At 33.4% G+C, this 18,809-nt stretch overlaps 1 protein-coding gene across 1 annotated transcript in view; it reads right to left on the reverse strand.

The window, feature by feature from the left end:
- Positions 1-346: 346 nt before the first annotated feature.
- The window catches only part of LOC129913565 (hemicentin-2), a 171,573-nt gene continuing 153,110 nt past the window's right edge, over positions 347-18,809 (reverse strand). Inside the window, exons 16-17 of the mRNA XM_055992309.1 lie at positions 6,220-6,416; positions 347-1,651 (exon numbers count right to left, since the gene is read on the reverse strand). Coding sequence (XP_055848284.1) covers positions 1,424-1,651; positions 6,220-6,416 — 425 coding nt within the window. The 3' untranslated portion in view covers positions 347-1,423. The remainder of the gene's footprint in view (positions 1,652-6,219; positions 6,417-18,809) is intronic.

An 18,809-nucleotide genomic window follows, 5' to 3' on the forward strand; every position in this document is an offset into this window, starting at 1 on the left:
AAAGAGCAAAAACATATTTTCTTTTATGAATTTAACGAATGACGAATGACTTCTAATCAGAAGGAAACATTTTTGCGAAGACATGTCAAGAATGATTATAAAAATATGCATTTTAACACCCACATCAACAGATATCTTCAATTAAAACAGATACATTTTTTTTACAAAAACAATTTTTATTATTTTTCATTTTTTTTTTTAGTTTTTAAAATTCTTATTTTATTTTATGTTCTATTCTTTTAACAATCTTATATCATTTTTAATTATAAATTTTTTAATACATAAGTACATACATATATATATATATATATAATTTCTGTCTGTATACATAATTTAAATACAACTCAAGTCGTTCATTCTCAAAACAAACAAACAATCAAATCTAGTATTCAAAATAAAAGTTTTAACTATTATTATTGTAATTTCCATAACATTCATACTCATACACAATAATAATAAAATACATAATATTAATCTATGATTAAAAATAAAATTTAAAAATTAAAATTTCTATAAACAAAAAAAAAGAAAAGACCAGATTCAGACCGTATTATAATACTTTATATTTTATTCCATAGAAATAATTACACATTTCTTTAGCACTATTATTGTATTTTTTCAAGGATATTTCTATACTCGTTTTGTTTTTTTTTTATAACTAAAAATGAGTTTATTACTTAATTTCAGCTATAAATTAAATACTATATAATATGTTCATTTACTAAACTAGCTTGGTTGTTGTTTTTGTTTTTTTATTTTTTTACAAAAAGGAAGAATTTCACGTTTACTATTTTCGATATGTACACATGTTTGTTGTTGCTTTATTTTTTTACTAAACTAATGATAATATAAATATTTCTTTTTATATCCCGTTTCATTAACTAAAGTAATTTTTTTTATTTAAATATTTTATTAATTACAATTTTGTTCTTAAAAAATAAAATAATATTGGTTTATAGAAAAAATTTAGTATGCACACATAGATACAATTTTCTAATTGGCTAGAATTTTTTTTTATTTAAACAATAGAAGCATTCAAATTTTATTTACAATTTTGTAATTAAATTAATTATTTTTTTTTTTTTTTTTATAAATTTTGTTTTCTTAAATACGAACACTTATAAATTTAATTTAATTTTTTTTTAGGAAAAAGAAAAATTAAAAATACATTGATAGTTTTTGGAAAAAAAAAATGAAAATAAATAATTTATTATTCTAGAGAAAACAGTTTAAATTTTTCTTTTAAAGTCTTTGATACAATGGCTTCGAGCCACTTCTTCTTCATCGTCGTCCATAGATATGCGCCTCATGATATGGCTAACTGACGAATTGACACATTCACAATTATTATATTGATTTACATGTGAATATATCATACGTTCATATGGTTGGGGTTTTTTTTTGGATTTGGATTTAGATTTTTTTATATACAACTTTCCTGTATTCGATTTGATGTTGTTACAACTTCGGGTCGAAACCGATATTCACTAAGTGATGACGTCACCGATTGATTATTCGGACTAAGTAAACTAACTTCCATGGGTTGTGGTGTGGGGGTGGGCTGTTGGCTATGTAATACCGCTGCTGGTCCAACTAATGGAGGACTACACGTTATTATGCCTTTGTTATTTGTCGTCAATGTTGCATAACTCTGAAAAATTTGAAGAAAAAATGTTAAATTATTACAGCAGTCGGTATTTATTGAATACTTGATTTTTAAAAAATTAAAATTTATAAAAAAAAAAATGTAAAATACATTTTAAATTGCACGCGTATCACGGCTATTGTAGCTCTACGGTTTAAAAGTTTTATGTGAAAAACCAACAGGGTTAACAGGAGATATTTTAATCTTTCAAACTTTTGACTTCTAGAAACTGTAGGTAGGTACTTAACTCTTTATATTTTTTTTTATGAAATGTAAGACAGCTATTTGGGTACCAAATTTCAGCTTTACATGTTATAGGTATTTTAAGTTAAAATATTTTCAAAGATTTAAGAGTATACCTAATATGCTCTGATTACGCTTTGGCTTAACATAAAGATTGATAAGGGCAATAAGAGTTCCAATGTTCAATCTCGCATCCTTACAAGTTTTTATATTTTTTAACATTTGAAAATGTAAAGGGTTAATTGCATTTGGCAACCCTTTCACAATATATTAGCTCTGATTGGGTTACTTTTTCATACTATAAAAAAAGGTATTACACGGAGAAAAAAAGGCACCTTGGATGATGCCTACTTTCAATCCCATCTTCTTAAAAGGATTAGATTTCCTTGTACCTTAGAAAACGAATTTAAAAATATTTCGTCAATTTTTGAAAATGGAATGACTTCTGGCAATAGGATCAGGTGGCAACCCAGAGTTTGCTCTTTTATCAACTTTTTTTATATATTCTTGTTAGTTCTAATATCGTTTTATAAGACTGCTGACAACACTTTTGCATCAACCTACTCTTTTAATAGTATTTTTTATAGTTCTTAGGTACTTATTTCTTTCCTTATAAGAAATCGAGAATTTTCTTTTTAATTTTTTTTATCATTTTTTTTTTTTTTTTGAAGACACCTGGCAACCCTTTGTCCCAATTTCTTATTGTTTCATGGTATTTATCTCAATCAACGATATGGTTTACCAATTTTTTTATTTCTTTTTTATGCCCAATTTTAATAAATAATCTAGAAACTCCATTTAAACACAGTACATTGCAGAAATATCTCCATTTATCTACTAGTTTACGAATCAGTTGTTTCAGATATATTATGTTATACTATTCTTGGGACAGACGACTTGCAACAAATATTATTTTTTATTAATTCTTTATTTATTGCTTAGCAGAAATATTGTATCTGCAGTATCGTTGATACGAAAGAGCTGAGAAGCGAACTTTATTTTTAGTTATTTTTGTTTTAATTCTTTTTATTCTACACTCATTAATAAATAAGTTTTTTTTGTTTGCTATATTTGTCCGAAGTATAAAAATAAGTTCAATACTAATCTTAAAGTTAGAGTCTTGCAACATTCTAAGAAGATCTAAAAAATGGCAGTAAAACTGTTTTGCAGTTTAACCTATTCTATACCGTTCTCAATGATTTTTTGATTATTGTCTACTTTATTCAAAATTTTGAATAGATAGCTACATCAGCTTTTTGTAAGCTTTTACCACACTTCTTTTCAAGAAATAAGACAGACTGATATTTAGCCAAAATTCCCGTTTTTATTGGCAAAGTTCATTCGTTTTACTTTACTTTCAGACAATGGCTCACATCTTCGTTTTCAATATAAGTCACAGGTCCCTAATGATACGAGTAAAAGAACTTTTGAAAGCAATATACATTATCATTGTGCATCATGGCTGCTCAAATATTTCGAGAATCCTTAAGGGGGGAAATCCCTCCAGACGACACCTTTTTCACTATTTTTTTATGAAAAACTGAAAGCACTTATTGAAATTTGGAAAAAGACAAGATTTTACTGACATTATCAAGAATTGAAAAAAAACAAAAATAACAAAATGGCGGCTCTGGAGCCTTTCAAAGTTGACGCCTCTAGTTTGCGCCGTGCAATGTACAGGTCCAGGAAATCATCTTGAATCAAAAAGGAATTTTTTCCGTTAGATGATATTAGTACGCATTGCATGAACCTAAATTTATTTTTTTTTAAATGAATTAGAAATCAAAAAAACGAAAAAAACCAATTTTTTTTACAAAGAAGTAGTTAAACAAAATATTTACTGTACAAATTTTATTCAACTTTTAGGTTCATTTTGTGGCCTATAAGTTAAGGAGTAATTTGCTTTGAATTTCAAGTCGATAGCTTAATTAGTTTTTGAGTTACATTGCACGGCGCGGAAAAAAACTAGTTTCGAAAAAAATGCGTTTAAAGTTTTCGTTTTCGTACTATGGTAGGTTCGGAGCGCATTGGTTTCGGGACTATCTAGGCACTTTTGAGGCTTCATTTAAGGCTAAGACCACTGAAAATAGTTTCTTCGGTTGATAAATAAATTTATTACGCAAAAAAAAAAATAATGCAAAAATAAAAAATTCCAGAGGGATTTCCCCCCTTAAAACACTATCCGGTATAGGTTTATGAAGTTATGACAGAGTAATCAAGGTCGGTGCTATCTGAAAATAAACCATATCAAAAACTGCACCAAGATAACTAAAATCGAATAATCAAATTGCTTTTATTTGCTAGTTCCTTTTTTTATAGTTCACCATAAAGTTCCAAATGTGCCTTAAGATATGCAATAATATAATTCTGTAAACATTTTGACTAAAACTATTCGTATTTTGTTTGCGTCGAATAAGATGTCGATGATAGTCGGGTAGAATTAGTTTGAATCCATCTAGATTAATCTGACAATTTAATTTTCTATACAAATTCTTATGAAAGCATTAATAAGGATAAGTAATAGAGAGCTGCGATTCATCTAGCTGAACTGTTCTTTGATGTTCATAAGGTCGACGTGTCTAAATTTTCAACGGCTCTATTCTTACTTCTGACATTTTTGATGTCTCTTCGAAGTCACCTTGTGTGGATTAACAACAAACTATTTTTCTTCTATAAAGCTTAACAGGAGCTACAGTTACATCTGTAAAGTTTTTATAAAAGTCACGGTTTTCTACCAACTTAACGAAAAGATGATTAATTTTAATTAGGTCAGCCATCGTTGCCTTTAAAAAAGTTTTGCTATCACAAAAAATTAGGTCGTTACTACATCACATCGCAATTCAATCAATAATCCCAAGGTCGATGTTAAATATTATAAGAAAACCTGAATACCCCTAAGCTTTTTAATCAATTTGCTACTCCTTAAAACTTTTTCATTTTTAGCAGACCTATTTCCTCTTTGGCTCTTCCCTAAAAAAAAAAACAAAAATAGATAAGAAAACAATTTTTCCCAACACGTGACATTCGTTTTCATTATTCCACCTTCGTATATATACACCTACACCCTCCCAAACACGAACATTGTGTGTGGAATCCAAAAGTTATAACAAAAAAAAAAAAAAAACTCCAAGTTCAACTATTCATTAGACTCCCATCCATTTATTTCACTTAGAACTGCTTCCAGGTATTAACCGCACAGAAGGGACACAAAAGTTACCCTAACTAACAGTGAATGAGACAAGAGTTTAGTATTACCGTTACGCGCCGACCATGACCCACCCGTAGGCATATTAAAAATTCAATGAAAAACCAGAAAAGAAAAATCTTACAAAACAAAAAAAAAAGAAGAAAAAAAAGAAAAGAAGAGGTTTCCTGTTATATCTTTTACCATTCACGCACCATGACAACAATATAACAACAAAAATATATAAACTCAAAGAAGCAAAGGCTAGAAAAGTAACAGGACAACAAAACAACAATAACAAATAAGAAAAAAAAAAATAAAAGGAAGACAAAAATAATATTCTTCATTTTTAATGTAACAATAGAACACAAGGAGTGTTGTTCAAATGTGAATAGAATAACAACAACAACAACAAAAATATATGAACTCTCTACTTTGAAGATATGTGTGTGCTTTTGTAGGGTTATATCTAGTTGTGAGGTTACCAAGGACCTTTCTTCTTTTTTACTTCATATAATACAAGTTTAGCTACTAAATTTATTTCTTCACCCACAGCAAAAGAATTCAAGAGCGTGTCCGTGTCGACGACGTCGAGCCCATCTTTCTTCAGTTCTCTTTCGGTTAAATAAAAGAAAAACATAACTCCTCCAGCTCTCTCTCTCTAAGCAGCTGAACTTTTCAAAACGTGATTCTTTTGTCCTTTCATACTGTTCTTCATTAATAAAGAAGAAAGGTTGGTTGTCTAGTCCAGTTTTGAGGAAGAAGAAAGAAAAGAAATTAATTTGCTCCAAGGCAAAGAAAGGCAAATCTTAAAGGAATTAAATAGATGAAGGAGAGAGGTGTGGGTAGACAAAAGGCGACACGACTATAAGTTAAAATGGCGGAATCTTTGATAAATTAATTTCATCAAAAAAATATTCGAGCAATTTTTTTTATTATAAGATGCTAAAATTGTATCCTTTTTTTTCGTTGTCAAATTGATTAAGATGATTTTTGGGGGGGTTAACTTTGAAAAATTGACACGACACTAATTTAAGAAATAAGACGGCACTTATTTTTTTTTAAGTTAACTTAAAAAAAAGGGTTCAATTGATAAAATTCTATTACTAAGAAAATTACCTTTTTAGAAAAAATGAAATATACTTACAATTTGTTTACTAGGTCTGAATGTATAATGAAGCACTTCATTACCAGTGCTAACTAATGAACCTAAACTAGATACTACTCCATCACTTCCGGTGCCCCCTCGATCCGTGTCGTTGCAGTAATCCCTTTGTATCAGTCGCACTGAGGGACTTCGAAATAATGGCGTTGTGGCCATTGATGATTTTATTGGACGTTTTTCTGAAATGAAAATTAAAAAACAAAAAATATAATTTAATAATTTTTTTTAAGGTTAGTCAGTCACACAAAAGTTTTAAAAAGATTTTAAATAAGACATAAAAGTGTTGACTTATTTCATAATATTTTTTATTTATTTAGATAAATTTTAAGGCCACTACAGGATTGTAAAAATATCAAATTAAAAAATATGCATTTGAGATTTTAAAAAAATATTTATTGCAAATAAAAAAAATCTTTCCAACTGAAAAAAAAATTGCATTAAAAAAACTGTTTATTGAAATGAAAAATGTTTGCATTAAAAATAAACTTTTTATAGAAAATACAAATTTTTGCAATAAAACAAATTTTTATTACAAATAAAAAATTTGCTGCATTAAAAAATATTCAATGAAAAATGTGACTTTAAATATTTTTTTTTAATATTCATCGAAATTCTTACAATTTAAGCCATTTGAACATACATTAGGTATTTCAAAAATTTTATTTCCAATGCAATAATTTTTAAGTTGCAATAAAATTTTTTTAAATGCAATTTTTTCAGTTGCAAAAAATATTTATTTTTTATTTCTTTGCATTAATTGCATTAATAAAATGAGTTTTTACAACACTGGTCCACAAACAGTTTATAGAAACTTTTTTTGCAAAATGAATTGAGTACTAAGTAAATATTATACTAATTAAATTTTTAATGAATTAAATTTAATATCAAACAACATTGAATTATTGAGAAATTAATACCTTACATTGGAAAAGAATTCTTATTGGTAAACGTATTTCTTTGTTTCAATTCGATTTCTTTTGAACTTTTATAGCCATTAAACGCATGAAAACACATTTATTTAAAAATATTAAAAGTATTTTCGATGAATTATTTTATATAAAAATATAATTAAATAATAATTATTCCACTGATGTAAATTACAGAACGATTATGATTTATAATTATTATCCGAATAAAAATAATATAAGTTAAGGGAATCATTAAATAAAAAATTAAATCATTAATAAACAACTAAAAAATAAGTATTACAGGAATCTTAAAGCAAATAACTGATATCTATAAAAAAAACGTTAAAACGATTAAAACTTTTAACCATGAACTCAAGTAGGTAGTAGGCCAACAAACCACTTTTTTTACTTTTGTATGAATGTTTAACATTCAATATGCTTTTACAATATTAATATTAATTTTATAATAACGAGAAAAAATAAAGTAGGTACCTAGTTAATACTTTTTTTCTGGTATATTTAATAATAATTTTAAGTTCGTAGAGCAACTATGCCCCAATTAAATATATTTTAACTTTATGTTCTTAAATTTCGAGATGATAAAATAACTTACAGTAAGGTAATTATTTACTCGCCTAGGAATGAAATATTAACTTTATTTTTGCCATCATTCTAAAGTTAAAATGATCATAGAGAAACTAAGCGGAATGAATAAAATACTGAATACATGTTTGTAACAATAAAGATTCTCTTCAAAATTTATTAGAGTTAAAATTTATTCAAAAATATGAGCTGAGTTGTGTGCAACTCCATCTCAAAAATCATATCGTCGCTTTCAAGCAAAGTGGCATAAGTCAGAATTTGCTAATTTTCAGAAGAGACATTTAAAGTTTTTTATACAATTTAAAAATGATTTTCGTTATCAATAAAAAACAAAACTCAAAAGTTATATACACTGAAAAATTGCATTTTTTTTTGGTATGACATAGTATACTAAGTTTTATAGCAAACACAATATTTAAAAAAAATAGTTTCAAGCTATGCCGTTCTTCGAGAAAATAGAACTATTTTCGAAATTGTTTTTTTTCTGCCTTTATGGAATAAGTGCCGTTTTGCACGTTATTAAAAGGCAAAACTAAAAATATAAAAATATTATTTTATTTATTTAATAACGAAAAAGATACACAAAATACGATTTTTCTTGCATATACGAAAAACATAAACAAAAACTTATTTAAACTCATCTTTTTAACTCAGTTACAGAACCGGAGTTACGAACAGTATAATACGACAAAAAAGCCGAAATTATGTAAAAATTTTACCGGGTTGATCTTTTTTATGGGGCATTTTCTTAGTTGTACCGTTTTCTTGGAAAACACAAAACCAATCCTATCTACGATAACGGCATAATTAAAGAACTGCCATAAATTTATACAAAATGACAGGGATATTTGTGAAAATTAACAGGGGCAAGAAGTAGAAAAGCGCTGATTACACAAAAAAAATTGCGTTTATTTTTCAATCAGTTCTGTGCTCTAAACAAAAAAATGACAAATTTCGCCTTATGCTACTTTGCCTTGAAAGCGACGATATTTTCGTTTCCAACTGTTTCTATCTGTTTCACTTAAGTGCTCTGTAAAAAAGTCAAGAAAAACGTACACAAAAAATGTTACGCATACACCACAGTGACCGTCAATTTTTAAACAATTTACACGGTTTTAAATAATTGAACTTTGTTTTGTGCCCTCTGCTATAATAGAGGCTAAAGTTATAGATAAAACAAAAGTGTGTATGATATTAAATAAATGATTTTCATTAAAATAAGTTTTTATTTCAACGTAGTCCGATGTGAAATAACTTCCTTCAAATCCCGTGTTATTCATAATAGTCGGAGAGGTGACCATCGAGTAACTTAGCTCACAAACTTAAAGGTTAAAATAAGTGTCAAATGGTAGATAAATTCATATTGAAATTTAAAAAATAAGGTTGTCACTTTTAAAATTCAAACTTCTATGCGTCAAACCTATCTTATGAAAAAAATTTTGACATGACTAATTTTGTTAAATCATTGTAATTTTATCAAATAAGATGAATTTAAAAGTGGCAAACAAAAATATTGAACAAAACGTAGACCTACAAATATTTCAACTCTGTATAGCAAGATTTCCAAATTTCCATTTGATCGTTTCTTTGATAGAAGAGAGTCTCATCTTAAACCTGATGTATGTTTTAACCATTAAATTTATCAAATATCAGAAATTTTGGCTGAAAAATAAGTGTTAAGTGTTGATTTAAGCATTTGAGTAGGGTTTTCGAGTACTTGCTCATATTTTAGAAATTTCTTTAAATTCTAATTAGGAGCTTATGTTTGGCTTATATTTTACTTTTTTAATATATTATTGTTTATTTAAAAAAGATTTTTTTATAAACTTAACAGGACAAGATTCCTGAATTTATGAATTTTATTATTCATTCAAAATATAGGTCCTTGTTTGGCATTTCAGAAATGTTAGCTTTGCCATGTGACAATTGTTCCTTTTATATAGGGTTGCCAGATAGAAATTCACATTTTTAAAGTGGCAACCCTATTTTTTAATTTTTCATTTATACTATTAAAATGTCTTTCATTTCAAATCAATTTTTATCTTTAACTTTATGAGTTAAAAAAATTGATTGTCGCGCCGCTGCGCTGCACTGTGGGCTAGAACGCTATTTTAGCAGAAATTAATTAAAAAGTCAACTTCTTCAAATATTGCTCATTTTAGTCCTATTCGATAGATAAATGGACTAGCTATAATTGTTCATTCAAAATTGAGGTCAAATCATTCATTGGATACATAAAAACACAATCGAAAAGCAAGTTTTCGAAAAAAAAAATAAAAAAGTCCACTTTTTCCTCTATCCAGATATTCGTTTACTGAGTTTGTTTTAACGGATCGATTGTGAAAATTTTGCTAGTTTATCAATTAGTGATATATCCTAATATAGTATTTGCTATTAAATTGTAATTATATTGAACTTTTGTTTATAAATTTTAAGGTAAAGTATGTTACTAGCATCGATTTCATATAAAACGAATGTTCCTAAGCTTAAAAAAAAAGGCACGCGTAGGCACACTCTAGAAATAATTTTAAAAAGTTGTGATGCTTTTTTGTCTAGGCTGAGGTAGACTCGTGGGCGTCCAGGATCGATCCCAAAGAAAGCACAGAAAACTCGGGTTAAAAGTCCAAACTCCAAAATGAAAACAACCAATCTTCAAAATATTAATTTTTTCTTAACACCTTCTTTTATTAATTTGTTTAAAACTAATTTTATTTATTTATAATAATACGATATTTCAATTACAATCTCTTACAACTATTACAAGCAATGTTGCCACAATGTTACAAGTGTAACAAAAGTGTTACTTTTTTGAAATATTAAATAATTTTGTTACCATGTTACTTTTTATTCTGTTTTGTCACACTTTTTTTTAATAAAATTTTGTTTGTTTTTCGTTGAATAGAGTGAAAATTTCAACCGGACGCACTTTTTTATTCGACAATTTATGCAATAACTTTGACTATTTTGCAGGTAACAATGATCTGTTTATGGTAAAAAAGTTTTAAATCTATTTTTTGTATAGATACCTATTTGCATTCGCTAAGGATTAAATGGATGGGAGTTAATGAATCGAAAATTTAATGTGTTAATTTTAGGCTAGGCACTCTAGCCAAGAAATTCTTCTCAAAAATAGTTCTACCTTTCAATTTTTAAATTATTCTCCAATGATATAAAATGCATTTATTTTCGAAAGTAACAGTTATCAATCTTAAAATGTATCTACATATAATCTAGAAGCTCTTGAGGATTTATAATATCTTTTAACAATACACAAGAAGAAAAAACGGTTTAAAATGAAGGTCAATTTTTCAGAAAGATATAAAACCTAATAAATAGTTCCTCTCCGCCTCCAGTAGAACGTTTGTTTTTTAAATTTCATTGATTAAAACCTAGATGAGAAACGAAAAATACTACAAAAAAATGGCACAACTAAAAATAATAAATTAAAATTAAATTTTCTAAGTCCTCAAAGTCGACAGCGAAAGTGATAACGAAAAAATATCATTGAGAATTCTGTCAAAGTAAAAAAAATAAATTAAATTAAAATCAAGAAAAAATATCGGAAAATATGTTTTTGAACAAAAAATAAATACAAAATAAAACCGTCAACACAGCTCTTTATAACAGAAAAAAGGGCCAGGAAAACTCTCCACATAATCCGGAATTCTTTTCTACAGCTATGTACTGAAAAACGGAAAGCATTTAGCAGTTTTTTCCCTGAGAAAAATCTGCATGCAGCGCAGAGCTGCATCATGTCTCTATTTCTAAATTCCATGCCAAGTTTCAACAAAAATACAAAATACTTGCTATTTGGCATTACTGATATTGGCAGTAAACACAATCTATCATTCAAAAATTCAAATAACGTTCGTTTTGATTTTCTTAAAATGGAAGAACTAATTGAATTCATAACAAAAACTTAACCATCTTGTTTTGTTTTATAATTTCAATTATTTCTTCCATTTTAACCGCATTTTTATCGTTTTCTTACACAAAAAATTATAAGAAACATCAAGGTTATCAATTCTTTTTGACAGAAATCGGCATCAATAATTTAAAAAGTGATGCACATGTTATTTGGGTGCAGCGCTGCAAGCAGCGATGCCTGCAGATGTGCCGCACATCTGTTTAGCCATTTGGCTCAAACTGAAAATTTCATTCTGCTTTTTGAAAAGTGAAAATTCTACTAGTTTTTTTTATTTCACCTCTTTTTCGCTGCAGCAGCCTGCAGACTTGGTAAAAATAAGCTTTCAAATAAGATAAGATTTGATTTATGACTTTTTTTAATTTGTTACTCTTTTTTCCCCGTTTGTTACGATTTTTAAAAAATTTTGTTACTTTTCTGAAAAAGCCTGAGGCAACACTGATTACAAGTAAATACTGTCCCAAGCGAAATGCTTGAGAATGATCGGCGGCGGGTCTCGGCAGAGAGCGGCCTATGTCTACGGTACACTTAGAAGCGGACCGAAGAAAGAAACAAGTAGATGGTCTACTTTCTGTCCCTAGAACTGTCTAAAGAATTATCGGCGAGCGGTCTCCGGGTGACAGGCTCTTGTCCGTGGTGCTTTTTGAAAGACAACCACGGAATAAACGGTTCGGAAGCGGTCCTGTCTCTAGCAAAAGACTAGAGAATCAAACGGTGAGCGGTCTCCGGGTGACAGGCTCCTGTCCGTGGAACTCTTTGAAGAATATCCACGGAATTAGCGATTTGGAAGCGGTCCTGTCTCTAGAAAAGACTAGAGAACAAACGGTGAGCGGTCTCCGGTTGACGGCTCCTGTCCGTGGTACACTTTGAAGGGTAGCCACGGAATAAGCGGTATGAAAGCGGTATTGTCCCTAGCAAAAGCTAAAGAATTAACGGCAGCGGGTCTCAGGAGAGAGCGGCTAATGTCCTCAATACACCTAAACGAGGTGGAGTAAGGAAAGAAACAAGTAAAATCCAAAGCGGTTTACTTTCTGTCCCTAGCAAAGACTAGAGAATAAGCGGTGAGCGGTATCCGAGTGACGGCTCCTGTCTGCGGTATGCTTTGCTAAAAGATATCGACAGAATAATCGTTTGGAAAACGGTCCTGTCTCTAGCAAAGACTAGAGAACAAACGGTGAGCGGTCTCCGGGTGACAGGCTCCTGTTCGTGGTACTCTTAGAAAGGCAGCCACGAAATAAGCGGTATAAAAGCGGTATTGTCCCTAGCAAAGACTAGAGAATTAACGGCAGCGGGTCTCAGGAGAGAGCGGCTTATGTCCCTGATACACTCAGAAGAAGTGGATCAAGGAAAGAAACGAGCAATACAAAGGGTTTCCCCAAAAAAATCGGTTCTGAAGTTACTAGCCTTTCAGCCCTTCACTTCCCGCAAGAATGTATATATACAATATACTTCTTAATATTTTCTTTCTCAATTGCGTTCTTTATTTCTAGTACACTAGATTGGTACTTCGGCAACGGAGAAGCAAAGAACTGATTTTTCATTGAAATTTTACTTTCCTATATGTTATATTTCGTAATGACTGGGTGTGAATCGAGTAAAATCAAAAGAAATAAATTTAATTTATTAAAAATTCAAATTTGAATTTCTCAACGGTTGGTTAGTAGAAGTCGGTTAGTCGGATTCAAATTTGAATATTTCAACGGTCAGTTGATATTTAAATTTGATTTTGTCAACGGTTGGTTGGATTAGTCGGATTCAAATTTGAATATTTCAACGGTCAGTTGATATTTAAATTTGATTTTGTCAACGGTTGGTTGGATGATTTGGGTTGATGGAAAGGTGGAAGGAGGAGCATTTGTAACGCTTCGTTACATTCCCCCCTTTCTTCGGAAGACGAGAACTTTCTCGTCTTAAGGTACGTTTACGTATTCTTAGGTAGGCATATATTTGAATTCATTTCATATTTTGTTTTTTTTTTCTAATTTGTATATGCTATTACCATTTTTTTCTTGTAAATTCATTTTTTTTTTTTTGTTATTTATTATTTATTTTTTTTTTTTTTTTTTTTGTTTTTTTTTTGTTGTAATTCATTTTTTTTTTTTTTTAACATATTCAATTGCTTAAAAATTTTTTTTTTTTTTGTAATTCATTTTTTTTTTTTTTTTTTGTTCTGATTATAATGATGTTCTTTATTTATTTTTTTTATATCCATTATACATATATATTTTTTTTCAAAAAAAATTTTCTTTTTTTTTTTGTAGGTAAATTCATTTTATTATTTTTTTTCTTATTATTATTATTATTTTTTTTTTTTTAATTCATTAATTCATTTAATTAATTCATTTTTATATATACATTTATATACATTTTAAATTCATTTTTACATAATTTTTTTTTTATAATAATAAAAAAGAAAGAAAAATAAATCCAAATAAAAAAAAAATTTGTACTTCATGCTGTTTTTTTTTAAAATAATTGGTGTTGACTCTTTGACTCCTCACTTTTGCACATCTATGGTCTTTGTCATACCTCTGAAACGCAAGCTCGCCTGCGTACCTTTTTTGTTCATTCGAACGGAGATGTGCCCAAATGGCCGAATGATTATAAAGGTGCGATGATGTCGTGCGCCTCTAAGGTGAATGCCGGCAAAAGGGTCGGCAGGTACGACTCTTGCGGGTGGTCTTCGGTTAGAGCGGGAGGTGGGACGGTCATATTCCTCTACTTCCATCGGTTCGCTCACCGCGGCAACCTGGATGACGGGGATAGCTTGGTTTGCTACCGTTGAGCTGCCGGTTGTTGACGAAGGCTGCTGGCTGCCACTAGCTACGCCTGGTTGGTTGGTCGGTACAAGGCGTTGACCTGTTGCCACGATACCACGGCTTCCACTAGGAACATCGGGTGCCATTGGTACCGATCCATTTTGGCTTTCGGCCTCCGTTACCAAAACTCGTCGCTGGAGCGGTGGTTTAAATCCTGAAGTCTGCGGTGGTTGGGTTAGAGGAGGGTTCAGCTTAAACCATAACTCCTCGGCCATCTTTCGTTGGGCCCTTGCCTTTTCCAAGGCGACCTCCGGAGGATCTCGCACTGGGATCGGTTTAGCTGCTTCTCGGTCGTGCTGCGGTCCGACTACCCTGCTTATCCTCTGCCGTCTCGGCAAGACTTCCAAGAAAGCCGACTCGCTAGTGCGGGGTGGAGCAGCTACTTTGGCGGGTGCTGTCGATTTTCTGACGCTAGGGTCCGGCTGGGCAGGGTACGGCTGGCGTCCTCCCTTTGGCGGAACTCGCTTCCTCAACTCCCCAGAAGCACTGGATGGCGGCGGTACTCGTTCTGGAGCAGACAACCGATGACAACGGGGACTGGCTCTGGAGTCATGGTTTCGGGGACTGCGGCGGGCGGAAGTTTTCTCCATAACTTTTCGTTCCATAGTTGCTTCGTTCTTGGAGGTTGTAGAAAGACTGATGGCTTCTCCAGAAGCTGAGTCTCTATTTATACAATTTTTATTTAATGCATTTTTATTAAATAAAATATTTAAATATATTTGTCCTCCCGGTTCTTCTTTATTTATTGGAAGTTTTTCCTCGCTTACCACTAACTTATTAATAACGTTAGGTTGGACTGTGATGCCTGCGTTTGATTGGCTAGGTTCTTCGGGATCGGAACCGAAACCCTTGAGGTCGCGGACATGCGCTCGAAAATTTGCCGTTGCCCCCTTTCGGTTTCCTTTCCCCTTTAGGACGACAATGACCGGAGAGATAAACCTTACAACTTCAAACGGCCCGTCGTACCGCGGAGCCAATTTCTCGGTGAAATAATTCGCTGCAGAAGATAGGACCCGAGCTTTTTTGTAAAACTTGTTCGCCGATACTAGGGCGCCAAGCACGTCTTCGCAAGTTATAATGCTTCGCTTGTGATTGGCTGGCCTTTTGCAGATTTAGTTCCACCATTTGGAACAAAGCTCGCATACGCTCTTGACGAGTATTGATGTCTTCAACAGGGGTTTCCACAGGCAGGGCGGTTCGGAACTCGTTAGGTACACGCAGCTCCCGGCCAAAATTAAGCATAGCGGGGGAGAAACCAGTTGAGTCATGTCGACTTGTATTTATGGCAAAAGCCAGTTCCGGTAAGTGTTCGTCCCACGTCCGATGGTTCTCGTGTACATATTGAGCCATCATAGTCTTAAGCACTCGGTTCACTCGCTCTGTTGGGTTTTCCTGCGGAGTATACGGGGCGGTTAAGCGCTGCTGGATTCCCAAATCGGCCAGAAACTCCTGGAACTGGCGGCTGACGAACTGGGAACCATTGTCGGACAAGAAAACTCTCGGCACTCCAAAACGCGTGACAATACGTTCTCTTACGGCCTTGATGAGGCCCGGTGTAGTAGCTGTTCTTAAGGGAACAACCTCTACCCATTTAGTAAATTTGTCTACCATCACTAAGAGTGTTGTGTTGCCCTTCATAGATTTTGGCAATGGCCCCATAAAGTCTCCACACACTATCTCCCAGGGTTCCGCTACAGGAGACGTGAACATCATTCCACTCTGCTTTTGCTGAGACGCTTTGTACCGGTTACATACTTGGCATTTTCGAACGTACTTGCTTACGTCTCGGAACATGCCCGGCCAATAATAGCGTTTCGCCATACGGGAAATAGTTTTAGCGATACCAAGATGTCCAGCCGTGACGGTGTCATGATTCTCGAACATGATTTGGGTTCGGTCGGTGAAAGGCACGCACATTTTCCAATCATACTGGTGAGAGTCAGCTAACGGTTGGGAGGTTTCGAATCGGCGATACAGTTGGTTTTGTACAATTTTGTACTCTGGATATCTGGTCGGGTCTGTCTCTATTAACATTTTCTTTTTCTCGGTCCAATCGGGGGCTGAATCGCATAAGGACGCTAACTTATCATAGTCGGTGATTGGTAGGGGATCTCGGGACAACGCGTCGGCCACCACATTCATCGCCCCTTTGCGATACTGAATGTCAAAATCGAACTGTTGTAACTCCAGGGCCCATCGCGCTAGTCTACCTGATGGGTTCTCTAAAGAATGCAACCACTTCAGGGAGTGATGATCGGTGATCACATTGAAATGGTAACCCTCAAGGTATGGCCGCATCTTCCTAATTCCCCACAATATGGCCAAACATTCCTTCTCCGTTGTAGCATACTTTTTCTCAAGTTCAGTGAGCGTACGGCTGGCATAAGCTATAACTTTCTCCTGATTGTCAACGGATTGTGTTAGTACAACACCCAGACCAAAATTGCTAGCGTCGGTCTGTAATGTGAATGGCAGGTCGAAATTCGGACAGGCTAGGATTGGAGCTTCGGTTAGTCTGGTCTTCAGCTGGTCAAAAGCGGCTTGCTGTGTCTCACTCCACTTCCATCTTACCTTTTTCCTCAAAAGACCGGTTAACGGGCCGGCGACGGTGGAGAAATCTTTAATAAAGCGCCTATACCAAGAACAAATTCCCAGTATTCGGCGTAGTTCTTTGGAACAAGTTGGAGCTTTCAATTCTTGAACCGCTTTGATTTTATCTGGATCGGTATGAATCCCATCCTTGCTAACAACATGTCCTAGGAACTTTAAGCTCTCTCGACAGAAGTTACATTTGTCGACATTAATTTTTAAGTTAGCTTCTCGAAGCTTGAGGAACACTTCGTTCAAATCTCGTAGGTGTTCGTCGAACGTTTCGCTTATGATTATGATGTCGTCTAGGTACACGAACACACGATCACTCATCTCTGGCCCAAAAATCGAATCCATGGCTCTTTGAAAAGTGGCTCCTGCAGAATGTAGCCCGCACGGCATGACATTCCACTCGAACAGCCCTCTACCTGGCACGGTGAAAGCGGTATACGGACGGCACTTCGGTTCTAAGGCAATCTGCCAATAGCCCTGCTTTAAATCGATGGTCGTGATGAATTTAGCTCCCCGCAATTTATCCAGTATAGACATTATAAATGGCAATGGATAGGCGTCTTTATAAGAGATCTCATTAAGCTTACGGAAATCCACACATACCCTCCAGGAGCCTCCTTTCTTTCTCACTAAAACGATAGGTGAGCTATATGGACTCTTCGAAGGACTGATCTTTCCGGTTTCGAGCAACTCATCAATCTCCTCGTTAATAACCTTCTGCATCGCTGGGTTACGCGGATAATACCGCTGCTTGAACGGTTCTTCCTTCTTAAGTCGGATTCGGTGGGGTGGGACGTTAGCCATCCCTTTTAGCTCATTGAATTTCGGCAACTCGGTCGCAAGGAAATCATCGAGTCTTTGTTGATCGTTATCGAGAAGGTGTGATACGGCATTACAGTCGGTAATGGAATTGTTGGGCATAACATCGGAACTGGGCGTTTTACCAGTTACTACCTTTCCTCCCATGAAGACTTGCAGGCCGGCTGGACTTAATAAATCCATACCCAGGATAGCGTCGGTGTCAAGTGAGGGAAGGTAAGTTACTTCTCCTGTTAGGGGTACTCCGTTCAAAGCAAAATCTACAGTGTAGTGTTCCTTCGTCGTCACCGCTGATCCGTTCGCCAAATGCACTGGACGGCAGTACTCACGCATAGGCAATTCTAATTCCTTAAACTTATCGCGTAATTCTTGGCCCACATAAGTTTTAGTCGAACCGGTATCGAGCAAAGCCTGGAATATCTGGTCTCCAACCTTAATCGGAACGAAGTAGCGTGGGTCATGAGAAGGAGTTGAATGCATAACGGCTACGGTGTTTCGGTGACACGAACAGTCTTTCGACAATCTGCCATCTTCCCCGCAAAAAGAGCAGAAGAGTCGAAACGGTCTTCGGCAATTTTCTTTTCGATGACCCCTCTGTTTGCAGTTCCAACAATGGGTCTGTCTATCGTAAGAAACGGTGGCTGGCGGTGCTCGATTTGCTAATGGTGCTGGTGGTCCCGAAAACGCAGCGGCTTGGGTTGGTCTCACATTCCTTTCTTCAGTTTTGATTGATTCAAACTCCTCGGTGAGCATAATCAAATCATCGATGGTTTTGAAATCTGTACGTCTTATGTACAACCGGTACTCTGGTCTTAAACCATCAAAAATCCGGTCTATATTATCGGCGGCGGTAACTCTGGGATGTTGACGTATTAAATATAGCGTGCCTAATATGTA

This window comes from Episyrphus balteatus, chromosome 3 (assembly GCF_945859705.1).
Source record: "Episyrphus balteatus chromosome 3, idEpiBalt1.1, whole genome shotgun sequence".
NCBI classification, from domain to species: Eukaryota; Metazoa; Arthropoda; class Insecta; order Diptera; family Syrphidae; genus Episyrphus; species Episyrphus balteatus.